This window comes from Lissotriton vulgaris, chromosome 3_1 (genome assembly GCF_964263255.1).
Source record: "Lissotriton vulgaris chromosome 3_1, aLisVul1.2, whole genome shotgun sequence".
Taxonomy (NCBI): domain Eukaryota; kingdom Metazoa; phylum Chordata; class Amphibia; order Caudata; family Salamandridae; genus Lissotriton; species Lissotriton vulgaris.
The window spans coordinates 635,520,949-635,548,040 of record NC_141689.1 but is presented as its reverse complement, the minus strand read 5'-3'; the positions used below and the strand labels follow the sequence as shown (position 1 = coordinate 635,548,040).

The 27,092-nt window shown below is 49.5% G+C and overlaps 1 protein-coding gene across 1 annotated transcript in view; it reads left to right on the top strand.

Moving 5' to 3' along the window:
- Positions 1–27,092, top strand: part of SKIC3 (SKI3 subunit of superkiller complex) — a 1,256,060-nt gene that overhangs the window by 525,224 nt on the left and 703,744 nt on the right. The window contains exon 21 of the mRNA XM_086960925.1: positions 6,551–6,629. Coding sequence (XP_086817051.1) covers positions 6,551–6,629 — 79 coding nt within the window. The remainder of the gene's footprint in view (positions 1–6,550; positions 6,630–27,092) is intronic.

The window sequence follows — 27,092 nt, the reverse complement described above, 5'->3', positions numbered from 1 at the left end:
ACTCGGGCTTGGTGCAAGGTCTCTTTCTGCAGTGGGGAGAGCCTTGGTTAGATCTATTTGCCACCGAAGAGAATGCGCAATGTCATCAGTTCTGCGAGTTGGAATTTCCAAGGCGGCACTCGCTCGGAGATGCTTTTCGTCACGAGTGGAGTTGCGGTCTGTTGTACGCCTTTCCGCCTATACCACTTCTGCCCAGAGTGCTGAAGAAGATCAGGCGCGACCGGGCACAAGTCATCCTTGTGGCTCCGGACTGGGCACGAAGGTACTGGTATCCCGAGCTACTCAGTATGTCAGTCGATCCCCTGTTCGTCTGCCTCTTCAGGAGAACCTTCTGTTGCAGTAGCAGGGGACGGTCCTTCACCCGAACCTGTCCAGTCTCCACCTCCATGCTTGGAGATTGAGCGGCGACAGTGGAGGCCATTTGACTTGCCTCCTGAAGTCTGTAACATCATTCTGGCAGCCAGGCGTCCCTCCACAAAGTCGGTATACGCCTGCAGGTGAAACAGATTTGTGGCATGGTGCACAGCAAAGGCTATGAATCCTCTCTCTGCCCCTCTTTCTGAGGTTCTTCTCTTTCTTCTTTCTCTTGCCCAGCAGGGCTCTGCTCTGGGCACTATCAAGGGCTACCTTTGTGCTTTTTCAGCCTTTTTGAGGCTGCCTGATCAACCTTCTTTGTTCAAGTCCCCTATTGTTAATCGATTCTTGAAATGCATCACACATACGTTCCCTCCTGTGCCCTTTATGATGCCTCAGTGGGACTTGAACCTGGTTCTTACTTTTCTGATGTGCGCTCCCTTCGAGCCACTTCACAACTGTCCTCTCCACCTTCTTACTTTGAAGACTGCCTTCCTGGTAGCCATCACCTCTGCCAGGAGAGTGAGTGAGCTCCAGGCTCTATCCTGTAAACCTCCTTTCCTTTCGATCCATCCGGACAATGTTGTGTTGAGGACAAGGCCCTCTTCCCTGCCCAAGGTATTCACGGCCTTCCACATTGGGCAATCCATCACCGTGCCCAACTTCTTTCCGCCTCCGCAACCCTCAAGAGAGGAAGAGAGGCTCCACCGTCTGGACCCAAAACGTGCGCTCTCGTTCTATCTGGATCGCACACGCCAGTTCTTGGTGGATGACCAATCTTTGTTGGTTACGTGGGCACTAAGAAGGGGAAAGCGGTGCACAAGCGGACCATCTCGCGGTGGATCATCTTGTGTATCCAGGCGTGTTACTCCTTGGCTAAGAAGGAACCCCCTGTTGGGCTGCGGGCTCATTCCACTCGGGCCACAGCGACTACAACTGCCTTGGGCCGAGGAGTGCCCTTGCAGGACATTTGCCAGGCGGCTGCGTGGGCCTCGCTGCACACGTTTGCAAGACACTATTGCCTGGACAGCCAAGTCCGGAGGGATGGCTTCTTTGGCCGTTCCGTCCTCCAGGACTTTCTGGTGTGAATATTGGTTCGCAGACCCACCACCGGGGTTGGTATTGCTGGGGTATCTATTCTAAGTAAAGGAATCTATCACTAACGTGTCTCTTTCAGATGCACAAGTTACTACTTGTGTAACGATATGATAGATTCCTTACCGACCCACCCATCCTCCCCGTTCTGCGAACCGATATCTAGGGTTAAGGTCATCCCCTTTCAGGGCCCTAGTTTCAAGGCACCAGTGTTGGTTTTTAGCATAGCTCTATGTTTCTGGCGCGGAAAAGCTGTGTCTAAGAACTGACGTCATTACGCGGAGGCGGCGTCTAAGTACTCCGACAACGGCATCACGGCGCCGGCGACGGACGCGGAGCCGCAGACGACGCCTACCAACGCGCAAAGGTACTGCTACGCAAAAAATTCCGGATCCAGTCGGACGCCTGGGGATATTCTAAGGTAAGGAATCTATCACTTACTAATGTCTCTTACAGATATATCGTTACACAAGTAGTAACTTGTGCGTTAGATCGTTCGGTTCCCACACATTCAGTAAGCATCGTCTAGGCTCAGGCGTCAACGAAACCTCCACAGTCTGTGATATAGTCTTTGAAGTTTTGGTGGTAAAGGCCCTTGCAGTGTAACCAATAAAAGGCAAAGCTGACCCCCCTTCCCCCGAGGTCTGTGAGAGATGAGGCCAGTGTCTGGATGACTCCATCTTGAATTCTCCTAGCATGCTGTGCAGGAAGTTTGGAACAGGGCAGAGAGCTGATGTGGCACCCTAGGATTGGCAAGGGTCTCTGGCTTGTAGAACTTTCTGCCCCCACTTAAAAAGCCTTGGATAAGGATGAGATCGTGTTTTTCTTTGTATTTGAACATTGGGACTGGAGGAGGCATCCATGGACAACTGGAAGGAGGATCCTCCTGATGCCCACCTGGACTAAGGACTCTGACCACAATTGACCCCAGGACCAGGGAAGCTATTCACCTTACACCTCCTAAAGACCAATTGGGGGATGAAATGGACTTCTACATGAGCAGGAAAAGAAGTGCAAGAGGAGAGAAAGACCGGCGCAGGAGGCCAGTGGAACTAACTCCCTGAAAAGTGTGCTGCGTTAGAGGCCAGGAGTCCTAAGAAAAGGCCCGAGGTGGCTAGGGGTCGCCACCAGGAGCAAAATGACCCCAAGATTAATCAAAACAGTTCAACGCCCCCCCAGCGAGGACATGGAGCGAGTGAAGTTCGTTGCAGAGACTGAGGAAACCCCCGGGGTGGGCCAAAGCAAGGGAGGGGAGTGCAGGGGGCGGGGGGGGGGGGGGGGGGGAGAGATCTCTATGCAAGAAACGTTTTTGTTTAAAAAAAAAAAACCCTTATAGGAGGCAAGCAGGGGTCCCCCTCTCAAGAGTCCTATAGAACCTAACCTCGGTCCAGTTTATGCACTGCGGCCCGTGATTTCATCACCTGGCCCACGCTACCAGCGAGAAACTAGGAGAGTGGCATCAACCCCTCTAACTCTCCGGAAGGCCAGAACGGGGTCCGGGATGCCAACTTTGGGCCCCCGATGCAAGTATCAGAGTGGGAGTGCCACCACCCTCCCTCGAAATGAGGAATCTGGGATCCAAACTCTGGGCCCCGGCACCAGGATGGTGATGGTGGAACACGGACATGCTCCTCCCAGTAGTGCTGGGCCTGGCAGGAGCGGGGTCACAACAGACATTTACCTCCCTGCCTGGTGGAGCAGGCAGCAGAGAAGAGCTGCCGGCTCTCACGCCAGCAAGGGAAGATTCTGTCTGCACGGGGATCCCAGCCGGAAGTGGGCTCCCCAGCTGCCCTCAACGAAGAAGGCATGTGGAGTGCCCTAATGGGAGCAGAACCCCCTTCCCACACAAAAGGCAATGAAGGAAAGCTGCACTGCAACCTAAAACAGAATGTAGTCCTATGTTGCTTTTATTCTAGTTCAGCGAGGACTGGGCTTATCAGTTCAGGTTGCACTGTTCTCACTGGAGCAGGGTCAAGACTGATTTGCATAGCTATGTCCAAACTGAGGTGGCATAGAGGGATTGGGATGCAACCCTGAGCGACTGCCAGGGACTCAGATTATTTCAACCACTCCATCTATCACCTTACTGTTGTTGCAGTATGCACCCTAAGTGCGACAGGTATGCCCAGAGGTGGGTCCCCTGCTCAATGTGCCACTGGAATCCAACTATTCTTGGCTGATGAGCCCTATCAAGGCAAAACCGGTCTTAGGTTGCTTGTGTTCCGATTCAGGGAGACCTGGTCTGGCTGTTCAGGCTGGACTTTTCCCATTGAAGCTGGGTTAAGACTGATATGTATATAGATGGGCCCAAACTGAAGTAGCATGGTGGGTGAAAAACGATGGACTGGGATGCTGCCCTTATCAGTTGCCAGTGGCTGAGATTAATCCAAGCAATTCATCCATCACATGGTTTTTGGGTCCTGACAATTTAAGGGTCAAATGTAATGTTGCCAAAGGTATCTCCACCAGCCTTATGATTATTTTTAAATTGCTAAGCAGGGGTGTCTAGTAACTTTAAAAATCGATGGGGCATGGTGCTGAAAAACTCGACTCAGATGCTGCTGGCTGGTGTCTCTCCCGGACGTCGAGCAGGAAAGATAAGGAACGTGGGTAATTTCCTGCATGCCAATCCAACCAAACGTGTAGCTAGCATGAGCACAACTCCAGGATTGGTTGGAGCAAGCTAATCCAGCACTCATTTTGCATCTGGGGGGTCTGTGCCTTACATCCCCCAGCTGTTTTACAGTGCTGGGATTGCTGGCTCTGAAGTGCAAATGTCGGATACACCCGCTGTAGACAGCTTGCCAGTCTGACATTAACACTCCGCACCTGCAGATCTGCAGGAATCTGCCCCACCCCCACCATCACAATTGTGCTAGAGCGGCTGGCGGCACACAGAATAATAAAATGGTAATGGCCATTTTATTACTCGGTTTGCCTGCTGTGCATCAGCCAGGGAGACGCTCCTCCACCTTAATGGAGGAGCAACCACTAGTATTAAGTAGTGTGTGGGAGATAAATATACATTTCCTTTTCAAAAGAAAAGCACATACTAGAAAGTAATTTATTGAGTATTATTATTGCGTGTCAGTGAATGGTGATTATTAGACCACACCACCTCTCTTGAATAGGCCTTAGACTGCTCTTCTCCACTACCCTGCGAGGGTCAAGTGCTACAGTGGGATGTTTGGTCACCAGTGAAGGCGTGAATGTGGACCCATTACTTGTGCAGGCCACACAACTAATGAACCTTTTCCTCACACTATTCTAAATACGATTGTATTCTTTTTGTTTTGTCTCTGTTGGTGTTTGCTGCTTTTTATCATGAAACAGCCTTGTTGTTAAGGACCTCAGTCTGATTTACGCATTCCATCATTTGTACTTTGTCTGTGCCCAGGGGCCAAGACCCCTTCTCCAAATTATAACAAACCCCTTCAGTATTCCCCTGAACAATTACATTCAGGCTCCATGCTCTTTTACCAGAATGCACACGTAGCTTTTATCCAATGAACAACTCATCTATGAAATGTACTTTCTGTAACTATAGGTTCACACCAAACCTTGCTGATGATTCGAGCCATGTCTGCCAATGAGTTACATTTCTCTTTTCTGGTCTTAACTGCCACCTCCCAGTGAAACACAGCTATAATATGTTTAAATTCATTACGGATAATATCCCTGATGCCTTATTTCTAACGGAAACATAACTGAATAATTGTTCGACACCAGACATAGTACAACATAGCATAGCACAAGCCCTTCCCAAATCGAACAGTATTGTCAAATGTAAACAGATGGATATAATAATAACCAGATGTATAAAGTGCATGGTTACGCCCAAAGGCGTTTCCTTGCACTAGAGACAGACAGCCCAAAAGCCTACAACCTACAGTCCTACCTACTAACAGAATACGAGAACGGCAGACATTCTACTTCCTTCCTGCCCAACATGACTCAGTCCAGGGAATGGATGCCAATCCACTCTGGAACAAAGAATTTAGGGGGAGCTGGATCCAGAGGGGACCCTACTTAAGTTTCCAGAGGAGTCCCCTAAGTTTGTAAGGGATGTCGGAATTCCTATTGTTTTTCAAATATTCTACATCTGCACTATAAAAGATTTTCTAGTCCTGACAGTAAAATCATGATTTTTTTCTTTTTGCCTCTCCCATAATTGTTCCTTCTCTGGCTCCATTATCTATTGTTCTCCCGGATCAGATGGCATGTGCATTACAATGCTAGCGGAAGCAATCTGTCCCTTTGTGCTTAGATTTATTATCCCTGGGGATCTTGATCTTAATTTTGAAGGTATAAATGGCACGGGGGAAGGTAACCGTACAAAAAATATTTAAGCCTTACAGCTTATTCAACTGGTTAAACTATCCATGCACAATGCAGTACATACACTTGACCCATTTTTGTTTCTCATCTTCTTACGTTTAATGTATATCTGTAATTGTCTTCGGCCTGGACAGATCACCATGCTTACCTAAGTTCTTTCAAATAAATTATTTGGCTCCAGCTAATTTTGCCTGTGTTACAGTACTCAGTCCATGTTGAACTGAAGATCCCAGAGAGACCCTGTATAGGAGGGGGACTGCAGCACTCATTCTGCTTGACCTGGGTGCCACTTTTGACACTGTATCCTATTGTGCTCCTGAGAAGACTCAGTGATTGAGGCATCAAGACATCACTGTTTCTACTCTTTCCTAGCTTAGTGTTAGATGTAGTAGAGATGTTTTCCAAATGAAGGTCACCAGCTTTTGAAAAACTAAAACCTTGCAGTGAGCCTTCTCTGAAAATGCAGTGCCAAACTTTAATGCCCTGCTAGCTAACTTAATAACTGTGCCCGGATATTTGACATTTGGCATATTGATTCAAATCTTGTTTGAATATTTCTAAGAATGCAAATATGTTGACAATGTTCTTATTACAGGTATATTTTTATTTTTCTTAGCTATATAATTAATTTGTATATGCTTCTGAGTTGATTTCTGGTAACCTAACCAATCTAATATCTATATATATATATATATTGTGCAGTGCTCTGTTTAATATGCTATCCCAGTATATACTCAATGAAATAATGTATACTTTTTTACAGTGTCTTAAAAAAGCAGTAATGCTGGATAGTCAAAACCACCTATACTGGAACTCTTTAGGTGTTGTTGCCTGCTCCACGGGTAAGTTGTTAAAATAGCACGTGTTGCAATGTTTTTCAAGTTCTTAAATGAATCTTCAATGCACACATGCAACACTGCCGTCTGCCAGTCCAGCTCCCAATCTTCACCTGTCCCTGCGAGGAACAATCCTCCCATGTAGACCTTGACCATTCTTGGCATGAACTGCACGTTCTTAGCATGAGCTACAGTAAGCAATAAAGTAATATGCATAACCATTACAACACTTTCTCCTTACATAACAAAAAAGAAACAACACAAAAAAATGAATCTAACGTTACCCATAACCAAGAGATAAAGAGCTAACAATGAGAAATAAGGAGACCAAGGAAAGAAAAATCTATTAAACACTATGGGAACAGCATGTCAACATGTCCCTCTCATACCGTCTTTATCTCATTACAAAATCTTTAAAACGGATTGGAAACCTTCTGGATCTTGCTGAAGGTCTCGTGGCAGATAATTCAAAATAACCTTTTTCTATTGCAGTCTACCTAGAGTGATCATTTGAAAGATCTGCTCCTGTGTCACTCAATAACTTATCGCCAAGATATTTTAGCAATTTAAACATGCTCTACTTGCATCCTGTGTGAACTGTTATCTCACTACCTTTAAAGTAAGTATTGACAAAGGGGCCCATATCCTAGGTTATCTCCTTTCTTTACCAACTGGGTTTCTTATCTGAAAGAGACATGTTAGTGATAGATACCTTACCTTAGAACAGAGGTCTTCAAACTTTCTGATTTCGAGACCCCCCTGTCAAAAACTTTTAGGCGCAAGGACCCCCTCCTGACGAAAATGTCTAGAACTTGAGCCTCCTCGTTATTGCTAACTATCGACAACCATAAAGGCCTCCAATTCCCCCAGCAAATCATTTATGCATTGGGGAAATAAATTAAACCGTGTTTAGCAAACCAAAGGTCAGTGGTTGGGGCGTGGTCAAAGGTTTGACTAAAAACAAGGGGGCTCATTTATGAGACACTGGCGTAGGGCGGCGCCGCAAGTCTTCTTGCAGCGCTGCCCAAGGCCAATGTGAAAGGGCAGGAATGCACCTTATTTATGAAATTTCCCCCTATGTTGGCACACAAATTGCTGCCTAGCGCCAACATAGGCCGGATGGTTTTTGTGGAAGAAGGGGCACCTTCCTGCACAAAAACAATCCTGAGAGGGGTTTTCCTCTTTCCATGTGTGTTGCAGAATGCAGCACACATGGAAAGAGGAAAAAACGAGGAGAAATGAAAACATTTCCCCTCGTCACGCCTGCTGTAGGGAGGCGTAAGGTTTGGCACTGCCCCAGGTTTACATGGCTTAGTAAATCTGGGGCAGCGTCAAAATCCATGGGCGTTGTGTGGGAACACCCACCGCAATGCCTATGGAATGCCTACTTGACATAGAGTAAGGCAACGCGGCGACTTGCGCTGTTTTGTCTTACTCCATATCTATGAGGCCATGCAAAGCCATGCAGGGTGACTTCGCCTCGCCTCATAGATATGATTTAGATGCTTGTGCCGCCGAAGCTAAAAAAAAATGACGCTTCAGTTGTGCAAGCCTCTCATAAAACAGCCCTAGTATATTTTGTTCATTTTTAGGTCTTTCACCATCAGGTAGCTACATACAAAATAATGGGTAGCTTAAATGAAAAATACATTTAAAAAGTTGTTACTCAATGGTAAATGCACTCACTATACAGTACATTATATAACCTCTATTATTTAATGCACTGCATAGGTCAGTGTGTAACCAGAGAGCCACAGAATTAAAATTGGTTGGTGCAGTGGAAAATAGTGACTTGTGTATTTTTAGTGCTTTGAGGTCACAGCCTGTGACAGAAAGCACTGTGAATTTATAAGTCATTATTTCATTCTTGCTTCCAAAATGTAGATTAGTGTAATATCAGCCAGTAAATAATGCATTTTTTTTTTGCATGACTGTCCCTTCAGTACCTTTTCAGGGGTACTAAGCGCTGTGTAAATACAGTTTTCGTTAAAAGCACTCACTTCACAGCCCAGTTGCTAACCACCACACAAAAAAACACATATTTGCAAGCAGGAACCGTGATATGAAGGCTTAGTTCAAGGATTGTTTTACCTGTCTGTTGGGCCTCTTAGTTTTACAGCACATGACACACAATTCATGTCAGCTGAAGCATTTTAACAGCGCGGTTGTGTTTGTCCAAAAGGAAGAGCACGTTTTGCATTCCAGGCAGAAGTTAGGCCTGGAAATGCGCGACCCCCTTCCCAGGACTCCAGGACGCCCCTGGGGGTCGCGCCCCACAGATTGAAGACCTCTGCCTTAGAATATCCCCATTATGAAAAAATGCAATGCGCCTGGTCTCGGGTTTAATGCTGTTTTTTTATTTCACAGCGGATCAGAAGCTTCTGACTAATCATCAAGCTTCCATGATTTATTCAACCATTTCACAATGTTTTTTTGGTTAAACAGATGCGAGGTCTAAACACAAACTTTAACAGAAAATATTACTGTCATTCAGTGAAAAACAATTGTATCATTCAGTGAAAAACAATTCAAACGACATTTCAAACATTTCAAATGCAACGTAAACAATAATGCTTGTTTTTAAACAATGTAAAGGAAAACAAGTTGGTGGGGTACACCAGTGAAATTTAGACACAGTCCTGTTGGCTGAATTTCTTTTAGCTATTTAGGACTGGAGTCACCATAGGCTTTATATTTATTAAACTAAAGTCCCTTTAACCTGGGACAAATATTTAACGCCTTTGGCGAATGGAAGGGATGAATCCTTTATGGAAAGCCGACGCGTTTCCAAACCCGGTCCATGAGTTTGCGGGTTTTTCCTCAGGGCTACCTAGTGGTGGATAATAAAGAAAGCTTCTTTTAGTTCCTACTCCTATTTAGTTAAAACAGAGCTTAGCGCCATAATGGACATGGGAATACCTTTATGTTCCAGCGCTTCGGTTTCTTCAAATGTCAGGGAAGAGTGGTTTTCAACCTGAATTTAAAAGAAAACTGTTTGACCTTTTTTCTGAACGGAGGGCATTTCTTAAAATTTCCTGAGTGAGCAACTCACTACTTACTTGAAAGAAGGCTTGTGATGCAGCTCGGTTTCACTTGATCATCTATCTTGGGGCTTTGCACCGCCTGTCAAAACGAGGCAGATTTAACTTATGAATATATTGTGATTCTTGGAAAACGCAAGGCTGAAAAAATGTGGGTCACACTGCTTACTTTTTAAGACGCCGTCATGTTTACTGGCGATGCAGCTCCATTATTTAAATCGTCAACCTCGGGACTTTTCTCCTGCTGAATTAAAGGACAACCTATGTTTAGGCTCATTGCTTGTTAAGTTTGCTGGGATCGATACTTATTAATGTGTTCGAGGCATGTGGGCTGCTGAATTCATATCTGTGCATAGATCGCCGCCTAGTGTTGTGTCCGGATGATTGCACATTGTTGTCCTGGAAGAGTCTTCGAAGTATCACGAGATAGGTGGCTCCTCCCCTGGACTACAGTGCGCATGGGCATCGCCTCCATCCCCAGATTGTTTTTTTCCGCCATTGGGTTCGGATGTGTTTCTGTTCCCTCTGTCGGAATCGATAGTTGTTTAACTTTCTACTTGAGACCAAAAGGTCTTTAGGCTGGGCGTCGGTTTTGTCTTCCTTCTCAGCTCCGAACGTTTTCTGCCCCTCCGCGTGCTGTCGGCGCGGACGGGCCTACTCGACGCTCCAAACTACTGAACATGGAACGAACTCCGTTCAAGAGGTGCCCGGTGTGCACCTCCAAGTATTCACACCTCGACGTGCACCCTGTGTGCAACAAGTGTTTGTCACCGGACCATGACGGGGCCAGGTGTATGGCCTGCTCAAAGTTCCGGTGTAAGAAGACCCTCAAGCATCGTCGGGCCGCTCGACTCCAGGCCCGGTTGTCGGCGCCCCCGCCGGACAACATCTTCGAAGAATTTGTGGAAGACGACAATGTCTTTCAGGTTTCGGACTCTAGCCTTGCGTCGGAGGGAGATGACTACGACGCGGGAGATGAAGAGTTTGATGAAGCCGGCGACGAGGTAGGGGACGACGATGGGGCCATTGCCACCGTGGGGGATAGCTCGGAGGAAGAGCATCCTCAAACTGACTCAGGGGTCAACCCCCAACATACGGCCCAGGTCGAGGGATCGCCTTCGGGCCTTACCCAAGACCTTGTTACTAGTCCAGCAGCCCCGCCTCTCGGCCCGGCCACGGACATTTCCGATGCGCCACTCCCGTTGAAGAAAACGAAAGTGAAGCCATCGGGATCCACACCAACGGTTTCGAAACCGAAACCGAAAGTGAAAGCTCCACTGGTGGGACAGAAGGCTCTAGAGGCGTCAACATCTAAGAAACTCAAAATGGCCGACTTGAAGAGCCACGCCAAGATGGCCGACCCCAAAGCCTCGGGGTCGACGCCGAAGGCAAAGGCGGCCGACGCGGCTGCGTCGGCGCCGAAGATGGTCGAGGTCGATGACCCGAAGAAAGCTTCGAAGAAGCGTCAAGGCGATTCCAAAGCTCTGGCTGCGCCGGCTCCAGCCGTCGGGGCCAAGGATGGCACTGTGTCGGCTCCAAAGACGGTGCCTCCAGCCGACCCGCTTCCCGACTCGGGGAAATCGTTCGAGCCGGTCAAGCCCTCTCCAGCCTTGACGAAAAAGGTTGCGGAGTCCCTGCAACGGATTCGGAAGGACGCTGTGGTTCCCGAACCGGAGGGCGTGGTGCCGAAGACCGCATCGAAGCCGGCAAAGGCGCAAACGCCTATCCGCTTCACCCTGCCGCCAAAGTCGACGCCGAAAGCCTTCGCTCCGAAGCAGGGGGCGGACGTGCCCTCGAAGGGGATGTCGACGTCCAAAGCGTCATTGGTGGTGTCGAAGCTTCGACTCCAGCCACTCGCGGAGGAAGAGCGTCGAGAGGTCATCATCGACGCCAATACTGGGAAATTGTCTCTCCTCAAACGGAAAATCACCACGGAGCCGGTGTTGGAACATTTTCGGATTCCTCTCAAAAACAAGAAGGACTCGGCGGGTACTTCGGCCCCTATGGAGCCTTCGTCTCCCAAACACGTAGAACGTTCTCCAACGCGTTCCAACGCGGGGGAGGGTGACGATGAGGAGGAGGTCGAGTACAACTATCCGGCGTACTCGGATCCGGAGGAGGAACATGAACCTTGGTCGGCCGGAGCCGACCCAGACGACCCGCAGTCGGGTCAGGAACCGCAGCTCTTTGCGGCAAAAACCTCACCGACGGAGGACTCTGCAGCCTTCAACGCTTTGATTGAAAGGGCCGCAGCTAATCATGATGTTGAGCTCCACTCAGATCCTGTGGATGTGGATTTTTTGTTTGACACTTTCTCGGTGGCCGAGAAGTCAGTCAAGACATTGCCAATGCTCAAAGGAGTGCTAAAGCACACGCCGGAGGTCTTCAAGGAGCCCACTCGGGCACGTGTCATCAATCCTCGAATTGACAAAGTATAAGGCAGCGCCCTCGGATCCAACATACATCAAGGGACACTTGCCACTGGACTCTTTGGTTGTATCCAACGCGCGGAATAGGGCGAATTCACAGACCACTGGTGACGCTCCTCCCCCAGACAAAGAGTCGAAAATATTTGAGGCCTCAGGGAAACGGATTGCTGCGCAGGCAGCTAACATTTGGCGCATTTCAAACATGCAGGCCCTACTTGCACGCTACGATAGGGCTCACTATGACACCCTAGAAACACTGTTGCAGCACTTACCTGACTAGTACAAGGAGGCTGGGGAGATGTTAATTCAGGAGGGCAAGCTAATCACTAACGCTTCCATCAAATGTGCGCTAGATGTGGCTGATACAGCCTCCAGGGAGATCAACACTAGTGTGTTGCTAAGAAGACATGCATGTCTTCGGATATCAGGCTTTAAACCAGATATACAGACAACCATACTGAACCAAACAGTTAATCCTGACCACCTGTTTGGCCCCGAGGTGGATGCGACACTTGAAAAAATGAAGAAAGACACAGACACTGCTAAGTCTATGGGGGCCCTCCAATCTCAGCAGTTTCGGGGTGGTTCTTTTCGCCGCTCCAATACCAGAGGCACCTCAAGGGGTCAGGCATCGCAATCCACACAGTACTATAAGAGCAATACCCAGACCTCATACACCAACAAGGGTAGAGGTGGCTACAGAGGCAACAACGTCAAGGGCAGGGGACATGGAAACAACAGCTCCAGGTCCACCACCGCCAACAAGCAGTGACGTCTTGTCACTGCCCCCCGACCACACAACACCGGTCGGGGGGAGACTCCAGCAGTTCCTGCCCGCGTGGAAATCCATCACCACCGACAGGTGGGTCAAATCTCTTATCCAGTACGGTTACTGTCTGGAACTTACTTCCACTCCACCAAACATACCTCCAAGAAGCCGTCCTATGTCCGGCGAGCACTTGCACTTGTTGCAGCAGGAGGTCAAAGTCATGCTGCAAAAAGGGGCAATAGAGCTCGTTCCACTGCAAGAAAGGGGAACGGGGGTTTACTCCCTGTATTTTCTAATCCCCAAAAAGGACGGATCCCTCAGGCCCATCCTGGACCTCAGGCCCCTCAACTGGTATATTCTCTCGGAGCACTTCCATATGCTCACGTTACAGCAGGTACTCCCTCTGCTTCAACAGGGGGACTTCCTGGCTACGTTGGATCTAAAGGATGCATACTTTCATATCCCCCTGCAACCTTCCCACAGGAAGTATCTCAGATTCACGATTCAAGACCAGCACTACCAGTTCAGGGTTCTGCCATTCGGTGTCACCACAGCGCCAAGAGTCTTTACAAAGTGCCTGGCGACTGTGGAGGCGCATCTACGACGCCAGAACGTCCACGTCTATCCTTATCTGGACCACTGGCTCATTCAGGCAAAAACAGAGCAGCAGTGCGCCGACCACGTGTCCCGCACCATTCATCTCCTGCACGATCTGGGATTCTCGCTGAACTATCCAAAATCCCATCTCCAACCCGCCCATATACGGCAGTATCTGGGCGCGACAATAAACACTCTGGCAGCCACTGCACAGCCAAACTCAGTGAGAATCGCCAGTATCCAAACGCTGATCCAACGATTCAGACCTCAGCACTCGCTTCCAGCGAAAGTGTTCATGCAGTTGATAGGCATGATGGCCTCCTGCATCTCCATCGTCCCGCACGCGAGACTACATATGCGTCCGCTTCAGGAGTGCCTGGCACGTCAGTGGACTCAGGCTCATGGGCAACTGACAGACCTAGTGTTGGTGAGCGGTCGGGCGTACAACTCTCTGCATTGGTGGAATCCACAAAACCTTTGCAAGGGCCGACCGTTCCAGGAGCCTGTGCCACAGATTATCCTGACAACGGACGCTTCTCTCCAGGGATGGGGAGCGCATGTACTCCATTACACGGTGCAGGGACTATGGACACTACAGCAGAGGAAGATGCACATCAACGTTTTGGAACTGATGGCAATCTTCATGGCCTTGAAGGCATTCAAAGTACATCTGTGCAACAAGGTCGTGTTGATCCGGACGGACAACATGACGGCCATGTACTACATTCAGAAACAGGGGGGCACACACTCTCCGCAGCTGTCTCATCTGGCTCAGAGCATGTGGAAGTGGGCCATTCAGAGGAACATCTTCCTCATGGCGGAGCATCTCCCGGGCAAAGACAACCAGATGGCGGACCTGCTCAGCAGGCACAGCCACCAAATGCACAAGTGGGAGATACATCCATCAGTACTCCAACCGTACTTCCAAAAGTGGGGTCATCCAGAGATAGACCTGTTCGCCACAAAGGAGAACGCAAAATGCCAAAGCTTCGCCGCCAGGTTCCCACACCCGCAATCGCAGGGCAATGCGATGTGGATGAACTGGTCAGGCAGATTTGCGTACGCTTTTCCCCCAGCACCTCTGATACCGCTGGTGGCACGCAAACTCAGGCAGCACTCGATGACTCTCATCCTGGTTGCTCCAACGTGGGCTCGCCAACCATGGTACACCACGTTTCTGGAACTCTCCGTGGTACCGCATCAAAGGCTTCATCTCACTCCCAGCCTTCTGACGCAGAGCCATGGCGACATTCAGCACCCAGATCCGCAACAGCTCAACCTGGCGATCTGGCTCCTGAAGTCCTAGAGTTTGGCTACCTCAATCTTCCCCCCGATTGCATGGACATCATTCGGGAGGCAAGGAAGCCCACTACTCGAGCTTATTACGCGGCCAAATGGAAGCGGTTTGTCATGTACTGTGTAAACCACGATATTGACCCACTGGATGCTTCCATTCAGAACATCATTTGCTACCTGTTCCACCTGTACCAATGCAATTTGGCGTACTCTTCCATCCGCATTCACTTGTCTGCGATGGCAGCGTACCTCCAGAATAGGCAACACCTATCACTTTTTAAGGTCCCTGCTATCAAGGCTTTTCTGGAAGGACTCAAAAGAGTCATTCCACCACGGACACCACCAGCTCCGGAATGGAACCTCAATGTGGTTCTTACAAGGCTGATGGGTCCTCCCTTTGAGCCACTGCACTCTTGTGAGCTTCAGTTTCTGACATGGAAGGTTGCTTTCTTAGTAGCAATTACATCGCTACGGAGGGTTAGCGAGTTGCAGGCGCTCACCATCCAAGAACCTTTCTTCCAATTACACGCTAACAGGGTGGTGCTCCGCACTAACCCTAAATTCTTACCCAAGGTTGTATCTCAATTCCACATAAACCAGACAATTGAGTTACCAGTGTTTTTTCAAAACCCAGAGTCACTGGCGGAGCGGATGCTCCACACCCTTGATGTTAAGAGAGCCTTGATGTACTACATTGACAGGACAAAAGATTTTCGTAAGACCAAGCAACTTTTTGTTGCATTTGCCTCACACCACAAGGGAAACGCTATCTCCAAAGCTGGGATCGCTAGGTGGATCGTGAAATGCATTCAGATCTGTTACGCTAAAGCTAAACGCACTCTCACAATTCCACCAAGAGCCCACTCCACCAGAAAGTTGGGGGCCTCTATGGCTTTCCTAGGTAACATTCCCTTAGAAGATATTTGTAGAGCAGCCACATGGTCTACCACACATACTTTCACTAAACATTACTGTGTAGACGTGCACTCTAAACAGCAGGCAGCTGTTGGTCAGGCTGTTCTCAAAACACTTTTTCAAACTGCTGCAGCTGGCACGGGCGGCCGCCGCTAATGGAGGGACTGCTATGTATTCTATGCACAGATATGAATTCAGCAGCCCACATGCCTCGAACTGCAAATGCTACTTACCAGTATGCATCTGTTCTTGGCATGTAGGGCTGCTGACATTCATATCGCCCGCCCTCCTCCCCGGCGCCTGTAGCAGCTGCAGTATTCATTTACATATATTTATATGCTCTTAGCATGGGCATTGTAGGAAGGTACATCCTGACTATGGTTGCCCCCAACTTTTTGCCCTGTGTTTTAGCTGGTTTTGGACATAGTCGACCTGGGACCCTGCCAATCAGGACCCCAGGCCTACTGCTCTCTCTTTAAAATGGATTCCATGTACCCTAGGTGCATTTACCAATTGGTACTGGGCCACCTTATCAGACCCCGTAACGCAGGGCATAGGTGTACCCAGGGCCGCCAGGGGCTGCAGCATGTATTATGCCACCCCTGGCTGGCCTCCTAAATTTGACACAACTGGCTGCATGACAGCTGGGGCGAAGTCGTGTAATCACACTTTGCTTTAGATATAGTAGCCCTATATCTAACCATACAATGGACACTCGAGTTCCTATCAGTCACTCCTATGGCAGGCCTTGACAATCCTGAAGGCAGAGTGCATGGGCTCGTGTGAACTAGGCTCTGGCCCGAGCCGAGCCCGGTTGCAGCTTGCGGAACCAAGACCCAATGGCTGTTCCATGATAACGCGTACCTCATCGGTAACTCCGGTGTCGCGTTATCAAGGCATGTCGAGTAAGGTGTCATACGAATCGGGATGCTGCCCCCTCACGAATTCTGGCGACGAGGTTAGCATTCCGCCCTTCTAGAGGGACACGACATGTACGTAACTGTGAACCCCGGTTAAAGTTAACTAAAGCCTCAGCTCCACAAAATGGATGCTGCCACCACAGACACGAGTCTGACCTCCTGCTGCTGGGAGTCCTTCCAGCGGGGAGAGCTTGGACAAAGGGTTTCCTGTCGAGGGCGGTGTTCGCACCGTCCCAGACCGGGTTTGTGTATTCTGGGTAGGTAGGGCTTTTGCGAGAAGGTGACTGCGGAGTGGCACCCCGGTGCTCACTACGCATCTGCCGGTCAGAACCAGTTCCAGGGGCGCCAGCCCTGGCCTGGGGAAAGTCCGGCAGGGGAGAGGGGTGTAACTACCCCCCTTCCTGGTCCCACCCTTAGGGCCGGACCTAGTCATGTACCCACCCCTTTCTTTAGAATAAAGGCCGGAGCGGGGACCCTTCCAAATTAGATCATCTTTGAATCAAGAACTACTTTCTACGAAAGGACACTCAAGACTCTTCTCAAGATTTCTCCCTTGTGACTAAGGAGTAGTCACCCTGCATCAGCGGGCACCATCTAAGAACTCTGCGGTTTGCTGCAAGTCCTTCCTCAAGGATCCGACGGCCCAGCTCGACGAGAACCGGCTTCCCTGGCACCTCTGACCTCTACCCACGTCATCAGCTCAGCTGTGATCTGTGGGTGCGACGAGACCTCGAGGGACCGGCCATCATCAGAACCTGCACGCTCTTAAACCAGCACGACCATCGAAGCGATTCCCTGGTGAGTGCTCTAGGGTCCGAGAAGCCCCGACCCTGAGCCGCTCTAGCACCGAAGTGCAGTCTCCCAGCATCTCCACGATCTGCGTGGGGCCCTTCTGCTCGCTGCTCAGCACGTTGTCTGGTCGCTAGCCGCTGGCTTGTGCCCTTCTGTGACGACATCCGACAATCAACACTGCTGGTCTGGTTGCTCCAGACTGGCCCTTGCTTCCATCCTTGCGAGAAGCACCCCGGACCCTCCTGGTCCCTTCGAGACGCCATCTTAGGCCCACCACGTGGCCCTGAGATCTGCCAAGGCTTGTTGCCCCATCCTGGGCCCAGCGACGCCGACAGCATCATCCTTCGTGGGACAGCTCGCACCTCCACCTTGGTCGCCGACAACGCCTCCTGGTCCGTGAGACTGCAGAGCCTAGCGTCGCCCACTCACCTAGTCGAGGTGACGGCCAACCGGTGCCATCCTGGTACCCTCTGACTACTGGCTAGTAGTACGAACTTGGTCCCCTCTGCTTTCAGGTATCAACAATCTCTGATCCAGGCTTGGATCTCTACGAACTATTCATCACTGGTCGCCGGCCAGCAACTCCTTTTCTTCCGGCTCCTGGCTCGTCAGCGAAGACCCCGACGCCTGTAAGACTTGTGCAGCCGCAGCCCTCGTGGCTAGGTAACTCGGCATTTCGGTGCCTGCATAGCCTCTTTACTCTAGGGTCCCGAGTCCCTCGCTTCCGACTTGCCTTATCGGGTCCGCCCGAGACCTTAAACTTTCCGTGTCCTCGGACACTTGTTTTAATTGTGCACTTGAAGTATTTTCCTAAGAGATTTGGTTTGTGCTTAGTACCCTGTCCTCATAAAGAGTACAGGGCTGTTGTGATTCTCAATAAATATACTGTTTATTTTCATAACACTTGTGTGGTGTCCTTTCACTGGGTGTTCAAGGGGTACATGTGTGGTAAACAGCTGGCTTAACGCGCCCTCTCGAGTCTTTAGCCTTAGACTGCTCGTATCCACGCTACTAGGATAGCTGGTCTATAGGTTGACTTACAACCAAACACCATAAGGGTCGTTGGAACGATACATAGCGGTCGCTAGAATAGCGAACGTTGCATATCGGGCCAACTTCTCACATTGGTGAGCAGCGGTTGGGATTTGAGCTTGCTGTTGTTTTACCACACGTATCCTAAGAATATCTTGTTGAAAGATCGCATAAGTACTGTTAGTACATATAACCAAAGCTTAGAATACTCTGAGTTCTACTGAACCAGCTGTTGCAGCTCCTCAAGGCCTAGCACACCTTGGCTGCAACTCTTAGCAAGGGAACAGTAGGTAAACACATAGTGTAGGTAGGTGCATCACTTACACCACACTAGAAGCAGTATGTCGGACAAAGGAGGAAACTCTGAGTCGCCCCTTGTGTCAGTTGACCCTCCACAGGTCATCTCTTCAAGATATACTGCGCTTAACTTCCATGAGTTACGACAAGTATGTACCTCTAGGAAGATTAAGCAAGGGGCTAACCCCACCACCTCCTTTCTGATTGGTCTCCTCGAGACTTATGATGCCAGAAAGGCTGAGAAGCTTCTTAGCCATTCTAATCCAGAAGGAGACATGCCTCCCCTCGAGGGAACCAGAGGTGACCCTGACCTAATCCTCCTCTCAACCGAGAATGAGAATGAGGAGGAGGATGAGGATGAGGATCCCTCTGGGGATGAGGCAGATAAGGGACAGGTAGAAGTCGGAAGACTAAGCAGGTCCAACTTAAGCAAACATGACAGTGGTACTGGGGGACTCCTGGGGCCACTATCAGGTCAGCTTAACATTGGGAATGGACGAGCCAGATCTCTGTCAAGAGACTCTGGCAGATCCCTTCAAACCAATGGCTCTCACAACTCTTCGCAAAGAGGGATGACGTCCCCTCAGCGGAGAGTGTACGAAGCTAAGGAAAGGGCAGCTAATCTAAGGATCGAAAGGGAAGAACTTGCCCTGGCCAAAGAAAGGCTTGCCTTTGCGAGAGAGCAAAAATTATGTGGGCTACAGCCCACTGGTGGCAGCAATGTACCTAGCAATAGGGAAAAGAGTTTCGATACGAAACACCTTGGTAAGATAGTGCCCCCCTTTAAACAAGGGGACGACATCCACAAATGGATTACTGCTTTGGAGAGGGCCTGCACGGTGCAAGGTGTTCCCCAGAGCCAGTGGGCAGCTATCTTGTGGCTCTCCTTTGAAGGTAAAGGTAGAGACAAGCTCCTCACCACAAGGGTGGAGGATGCGAACGATTACCAAGTCTTGAAAAATACACTCGTTGAAGGGTTCGGCCTAACCACTGAGCAGTACAGGGTGCTGTTCAGGGATACCCAGAAAACGCAGTCTCAAGATTGGTCTGACTTTGTCGATTGTGCCACTAAGGCTTTTGAAGGCTGGATACTGGGTAGTAAGGTTACTGATTTTAAAGGATTGTACAATCTAATTATGAGGGAGCAAATCTTAAATAATTGTCAGAACCAGTTATTACATCAGCACCTGGTAGACTCTGATCTGACCTCTCCACAGGAATTGGGTAAGAGGGCAGACAAATGGGTCAGAACCAGGGTTAGGCCTAAAAACCAGGGTGGTGACCAGAAAAAGGAATCAACCAAGCCTCAAGAGAAGGGTGGGGATAAATCCACAGAGAAGACTTCCCAAGGGCCCCAAAACTCCAACAAGGGTGGTGGGTCCCAGAACACTCCTTCAGAACAGAAGAAACCTTATTGCCATACCTGTAAACAGGTGGGTCATTACAAAAGTGATGCCAGTTGCCCTAAAAATGGTAATAAGGGAAACATACCCCCAGGTAATACTCCTAAACCTCCTGTTACCACTAGTGGTAATCCCCCAGGTGGTGGGAGTGCCCCCAAGAATGTGGTGGGCATTACTTTGGGCAATCAGGAGGACTATGGCCTAGCCAGGTTCCCTGACCACACTCTTGTCTGTGAGACTGGCATGGGGTTTGCCAACTTCACTACTGGACCCCACATTTTGGGAAAGTATAGACAAGAAGTTTTAGTGAATGGTCAGAAAGTTGAGGCATTCAGAGACACAGGGGCCAGCCTCACCATGGTGAGTGACCATCTGGTCCCCTCTGCTCAACTGACCCCTGGTTTTACTTATCATCAGGTGACAGACATTCATGGAATGAAGAGAAGGCATCCCATGGCAGTAGTCAAGCTCAGCTGGGGTAACGTCACAGGGCCCATGAGAGTGGCAGTGACAGATAACCTACCTGTAGATTGCTTACTGGGGAATGACCTGGAACTCTCAGCATGGGCTGAGGTGGAGCAAGAAACTCATTCCAGAATGATAGGCCTATCCAGACAGGTTAGTGGGGCAGTAATAGCTACAGCCCCAGTCCAAGCACCATTCCTCCCTGAAAAGGTTGGAAGGGCAGTGGTAGCCACTGCCCAGGCTCAGACAGACTTTCCAGAACAGGATAGGAGGGCTGTGACAGTCACAGCCCAAACACAGACTGAGTGCCCTCCTGAAAAGGTTGGCAAGGTTGAAATGGTCTCAGCCTCTACTCAAACAGATAGTGAGGTTGTGAAGCCTGAAACAATGGATCACTCCACTCAAACAGAGAGCATTGAGGAGGAAGAAGAGTCTTCCCCCTCCCAGACACTAGGTGAGAGCCAGCCTCCTCAGGGAACTGACTCTACCCCTGTTGAAGGAACTGCCCCAGAGGTAGTCAGGCCTAGCCTGGCAGAGCCCCTGATGGCAGTGGACCCTTTCCAGGTGGGACCCAGTCTGGAGCAGGTAACCTGCACCTCTCTACCCTGCCTCAGTCAGCCCAGGGCTGTGGAGGTCAGGGAGGCCAGTGGTGGACCCCAAAGGGCCCCCTGTCCAAAAGAACCCTTTAATCAGCAGATTAGGATCACTGAAGCTGGTAAACCTAGCCAAGTGAAAAGGAAACAGACTCCTGAGGGATCCCCCTTAAAAGTAGTTAGGGAACTCCCACAGCTGGACACTGTTGGGCACAGCCAAACATGGGGCCTAAAAACCCCAGACCTGACCTGTCCCTCCAGTAAGCCAAACAGAGGGACTCAGCCTCCAGCTTTAGGTAGCCAAAGGCTGACCCTGAGAGCTCAGTGCATCTCAGCTAAAGAAAGAAAGGCACACAGGATGGATGGTGATTGGAGGAAGTTGAGCCCAAAGGTAGAGGAGCCTCACTTCAGTACTCCATCCCAGCATCAGCCTTTTACTTTCCCAAGACACACCAGAGACAGAGATTCCCTATGGTGGAGACCCTCAGATACCCTTAGGGTGAGGGGTTGCCTAGTGGACCATGACACAGGGGGAAACCAAGCCAGAGCTGGTCCTTCCTTATATGGCCACTTAGGTAATAGAGGCTTACCTGGACAAGGATAGCCTTATCTCCTTTCGTTTGGGGGGGGGGGGTTGTGTAGGAAGGTACATCCTGACTATGGTTGCCCCCAACTTTTTGCCCTGTGTTTTAGCTGGTTTTGGACATAGTCGACCTGGGACCCTGCCAATCAGGACCCCAGGCCTACTGCTCTCTCTTTAAAATGGATTCCATGTACCCTAGGTGCATTTACCAATTGGTACTGGGCCACCTTATCAGACCCCGTAACGCAGGGCATAGGTGTACCCAGGGCCGCCAGGGGCTGCAGCATGTATTATGCCACCCCTGGCTGGCCTCCTAAATTTGACACAACTGGCTGCATGACAGCTGGGGCGAAGTCGTGTAATCACACTTTGCTTTAGATATAGTAGCCCTATATCTAACCATACAATGGACACTCGAGTTCCTATCAGTCACTCCTATGGCAGGCCTTGACAATCCTGAAGGCAGAGTGCATGGGCTCGTGTGAACTAGGCTCTGGCCCGAGCCGAGCCCGGTTGCAGCTTGCGGAACCAAGACCCAATGGCTGTTCCATGATAACGCGTACCTCATCGGTAACTCCGGTGTCGCGTTATCAAGGCATGTCGAGTAAGGTGTCATACGAATCGGGATGCTGCCCCCTCACGAATTCTGGCGACGAGGTTAGCATTCCGCCCTTCTAGAGGGACACGACATGTACGTAACTGTGAACCCCGGTTAAAGTTAACTAAAGCCTCAGCTCCACAAAATGGATGCTGCCACCACAGACACGAGTCTGACCTCCTGCTGCTGGGAGTCCTTCCAGCGGGGAGAGCTTGGACAAAGGGTTTCCTGTCGAGGGCGGTGTTCGCACCGTCCCAGACCGGGTTTGTGTATTCTGGGTAGGTAGGGCTTTTGCGAGAAGGTGACTGCGGAGTGGCACCCCGGTGCTCACTACGCATCTGCCGGTCAGAACCAGTTCCAGGGGCGCCAGCCCTGGCCTGGGGAAAGTCCGGCAGGGGAGAGGGGTGTAACTACCCCCCTTCCTGGTCCCACCCTTAGGGCCGGACCTAGTCATGTACCCACCCCTTTCTTTAGAATAAAGGCCGGAGCGGGGACCCTTCCAAATTAGATCATCTTTGAATCAAGAACTACTTTCTACGAAAGGTTACTCAAGACTCTTCTCAAGATTTCTCCCTTGTGACTAAGGAGTAGTCACCCTGCATCAGCGGGCACCATCTAAGAACTCTGCGGTTTGCTGCAAGTCCTTCCTCAAGGATCCGACGGCCCAGCTCGACGAGAACCGGCTTCCCTGGCACCTCTGACCTCTACCCACGTCATCAGCTCAGCTGTGATCTGTGGGTGCGACGAGACCTCGAGGGACCGGCCATCATCAGAACCTGCACGCTCTTAAACCAGCACGACCATCGAAGCGATTCCCTGGTGAGTGCTCTGGGGTCCGAGAAGCCCCGACCCTGAGCCGCTCTAGCACCGAAGTGCAGTCTCCCAGCATCTCCACGATCTGCGTGGGGCCCTTCTGCTCGCTGCTCAGCACGTTGTCTGGTCGCTAGCCGCTGGCTTGTGCCCTTCTGTGACGACATCCGACAATCAACACTGCTGGTCTGGTTGCTCCAGACTGGCCCTTGCTTCCATCCTTGCGAGAAGCACCCCGGACCCTCCTGGTCCCCTCGAGACGCCATCTTAGGCCCACCACGTGGCCCTGAGATCTGCCAAGGCTTGTTGCCCCATCCTGGGCCCAGCGACGCCGACAGCATCATCCTTCGTGGGACAGCTCGCACCTCCACCTTGGTCGCCGACAACGCCTCCTGGTCCGTGAGACTGCAGAGCCTAGCGTCGCCCACTCACCTAGTCGAGGTGACGGCCAACCGGTGCCATCCTGGTACCCTCTGACTACTGGCTAGTAGTACGAACTTGGTCCCCTCTGCTTTCAGGTATCAACAATCTCTGATCCAGGCTTGGATCTCTACGAACTATTCATCACTGGTCGCCGGCCAGCAACTCCTTTTCTTCCGGCTCCTGGCTCGTCAGCGAAGACCCCGACGCCTGTAAGACTTGTGCAGCCGCAGCCCTCGTGGCTAGGTAACTCGGCATTTCGGTGCCTGCATAGCCTCTTTACTCTAGGGTCCCGAGTCCCTCGCTTCCGACTTGCCTTATCGGGTCCGCCCGAGACCTTAAACTTTCCGTGTCCTCGGACACTTGTTTTAATTGTGCACTTGAAGTATTTTCCTAAGAGATTTGGTTTGTGCTTAGTACCCTGTCCTCATAAAGAGTACAGGGCTGTTGTGATTCTCAATAAATATACTGTTTATTTTCATAACACTTGTGTGGTGTCCTTTCACTGGGTGTTCAAGGGGTACATGTGTGGTAAACAGCTGGCTTAACGCGCCCTCTCGAGTCTTTAGCCTTAGACTGCTCGTATCCACGCTACTAGGATAGCTGGTCTATAGGTTGACTTACAACCAAACACCATAAGGGTCGTTGGAACGATACATAGCGGTCGCTAGAATAGCGAACGTTGCATATCGGGCCAACTTCTCACAGGCATCACTCACGTACTTCACTCCATCTCTGCCAATGGCTAAAAACAATCTGGGGATGGAGGCGATGCCCATGCGCATTGTAGTCCAGGGGAGGAGCCACCTATCTCGTGATACTTCGAAGACTCTTCCAGGACAACAATGTGCAATCATCCGGACCCAACACTAGGCGGCGATCTATGCACAGATATGAATGTCAGCAGCCCTACATGCCAAGAACAGATGCATACTGGTAAGTAGCATTTGCATTACAGCTTCTCACCTTAGAGCAATTTCGTTTTTTTTCCGCTACGCTTCCTGCTGTTGCTGTTGCTGTGTGTCTCCACTGAGTTGAAATCAATCACGGAAGTGTTCCATTTGATCACGTGGTTTTAAATAGAAATAAAGGTTTCTGGGACTTGTAGTTTAGAAGTGAAACCGGGCTGCATTTGGGTTAACCATCAGTCATGTTTGTTTCCCTGCTAATGTGTTTTCTAACTAGCAGGGGGTAAAAAAGGGGGTTGTCGGTGGTGCGCACTGAGGTCAGTGAATGTTTGTCTGCAATTCAGACAATTCGTTCATTCCATCATTCACGTAATTGAACTTAAGGATTAGATATGCTTCTTTTTGCATAAGTGATGCATCTGTGTCTCCACCGCGTGTCGGAGTTTTATATGGCAGATAAAACTGTCCACCTAAAATCCTTTTCGGTGTGTCCTTTTTGTTGAAAATGTTGCACCATTGGAGCTGTCAGTATGTTTTGTTTGATTCGAGAGCGGTGTTGGGCTATTCGCTGATTTATTTGTTGTGTGGTCTTACCTATATACAATTTAGGACAAGGGCAAGTGATTGCGTATACCAAACTGCGACTTTTGCAATTTGTGAATTCCTTATGTGTCCATGTGATGGCATTGTGCTGGAATTCAGTACCTTCCACTGTATTGGCACATGACACACATGTGCCACATTTGTGGTGTCCCTCTATGGGTTTTAATCGCCATAGGGTGCGTAAATCAGATTTTGCCTGGCTCATTCCTAAGTCTGCCCGAACTAACTGTTGCCCTAAGCTTCTGTTTTTTCTGAGGGCAAAAAGAGGTTTTTCAAAGGGTGTCTCTAGTCCTGTCAACAAGTGCCAATTTTTTTAAATAATGGCTTTGAATTTGTTAGTGTGTGGCCCATATGTCGTCACACACACCAGTTTTTCAAGTGGTGCTTTTTGTTTTTTTGTCAACAATTCTTCCCGGGGTGTGTTCCAGGCTCTCTTGGTAGAATGTTTTAACATTTTACTCGGGTAACCTCTCGTTTTTAACTGATTCCTTAGGATTTCGGCGTGGGCTTCAAAATCCTCTTTTTTTGAACAATTTCTCCTAATCCTCAGCATTTGGCTGTAGGGGAGATTTGCTTTGAGATTTTGGGGATGATGGCTTTTGTAGTGCAAAATGGTGTTTTTTTCAGTTTCTTTGCGGTGGCGGGTCGTGGTGAGTTTTTGATTTTCTGGAACTACCTCTACATCAAGAAATGTGAGGCGTGTGGTACTGGATGTAACTGTGAATTTAATGTCGGGGTGTCTCGTATTGAGCCAATCATGGAATTGAGCTAAACTTTCTGTTGAGCCGTTCCATTGGCACCAAATATCGTCGATGTAACGATACCAAGTTAAAATGTGCTCTCTGTATGGATTATTCCGGTACACGTAGCGCTCCTCATACAGGGCCATGAAGAGGACCGCCATCTCCGGGGCATAAGGACACCCCATGGCGGTCCCCTTCACCTGTACGTAGAACGTGTCCATGAATCGGAAGTAATTCCTTTTGAGTGCAATTCTGGCTGTCCACAATGAATTGGGTGGGCACTCTCTGTGGTTTCGGGCGTGTTTCCAAAAAGTACTCAAGGGCTTCTAGGCCCTCCTCCTGGGGAATTTGGGTATATAAAGAGATTACGTCGAAGGACACCATCAATTGCTGACTGTCATCAAACGGTAATCCCTCTATTTTGTTTATGAAGTCCATGGTGTCCCTCGAGTAAGATTTTACTTGGTCCATGAAAGGTTTTAAAAACACGTCCACGTACTTCGCTAGTGGCTCCAATACCGAATCACATCCGTAGACTATCGGTCTGCCGGGCGGTTCGGTAACACTTTTGTGTAATTTGGGCAAAAAGTAAATTACCGGGGTACGTGGTTTCTTTTTGGTGAGATACTCAAACTCCTTTGGGCCCAAAATTCCTAGGTCAAAACCCTCTGTCAGTTTTATTTGTATTTCTTTCTGAATTTGATTGGTCGGGTCTTCATTGAGTGGTCTGTACCATTCCACTTGGTCTATATGTTTATGTGCTTCCCGAACATATTTGTCTTTAGCCCATACCACTAGTGCTCCCCCCTTGTCGGCGGGTTTTACCACTATTGTGTCATCATTTTTTAAGTCCATGATGGCTTTGTGATGTTCTCTAGAGATGTTTTGTTTTATGTATGTTTTTTGTTTGCCCAATTGCGTGATGGATGAAAGAACGGCCTGTTCGTAAGCTATTATTTCTTTAGGAACAGTTTGTGCCGGAGGAATGAATGTGGATTTGTTTGCCAAGCCTGACGGTTCAATAATTCGCGTGTCCTCTTTGTTGTGAAAGAAAGCTTTTAATCTGATTTTTCTACAAAATTAGAGTGCCTCAATTTTTAGTTTAGTTAAGTCGGTAGTTGTTGCTGGCACAAATTTCAAGCCTAATTCTAGAACTTCTTTTTCCTGTGTTGTCAGCTGTTTGTCTGATATGTTTACTATGGACGTCTCATTTAACTTTTGTAATAGTTCCTCCTTGTCCGCATTTCCCATGCCG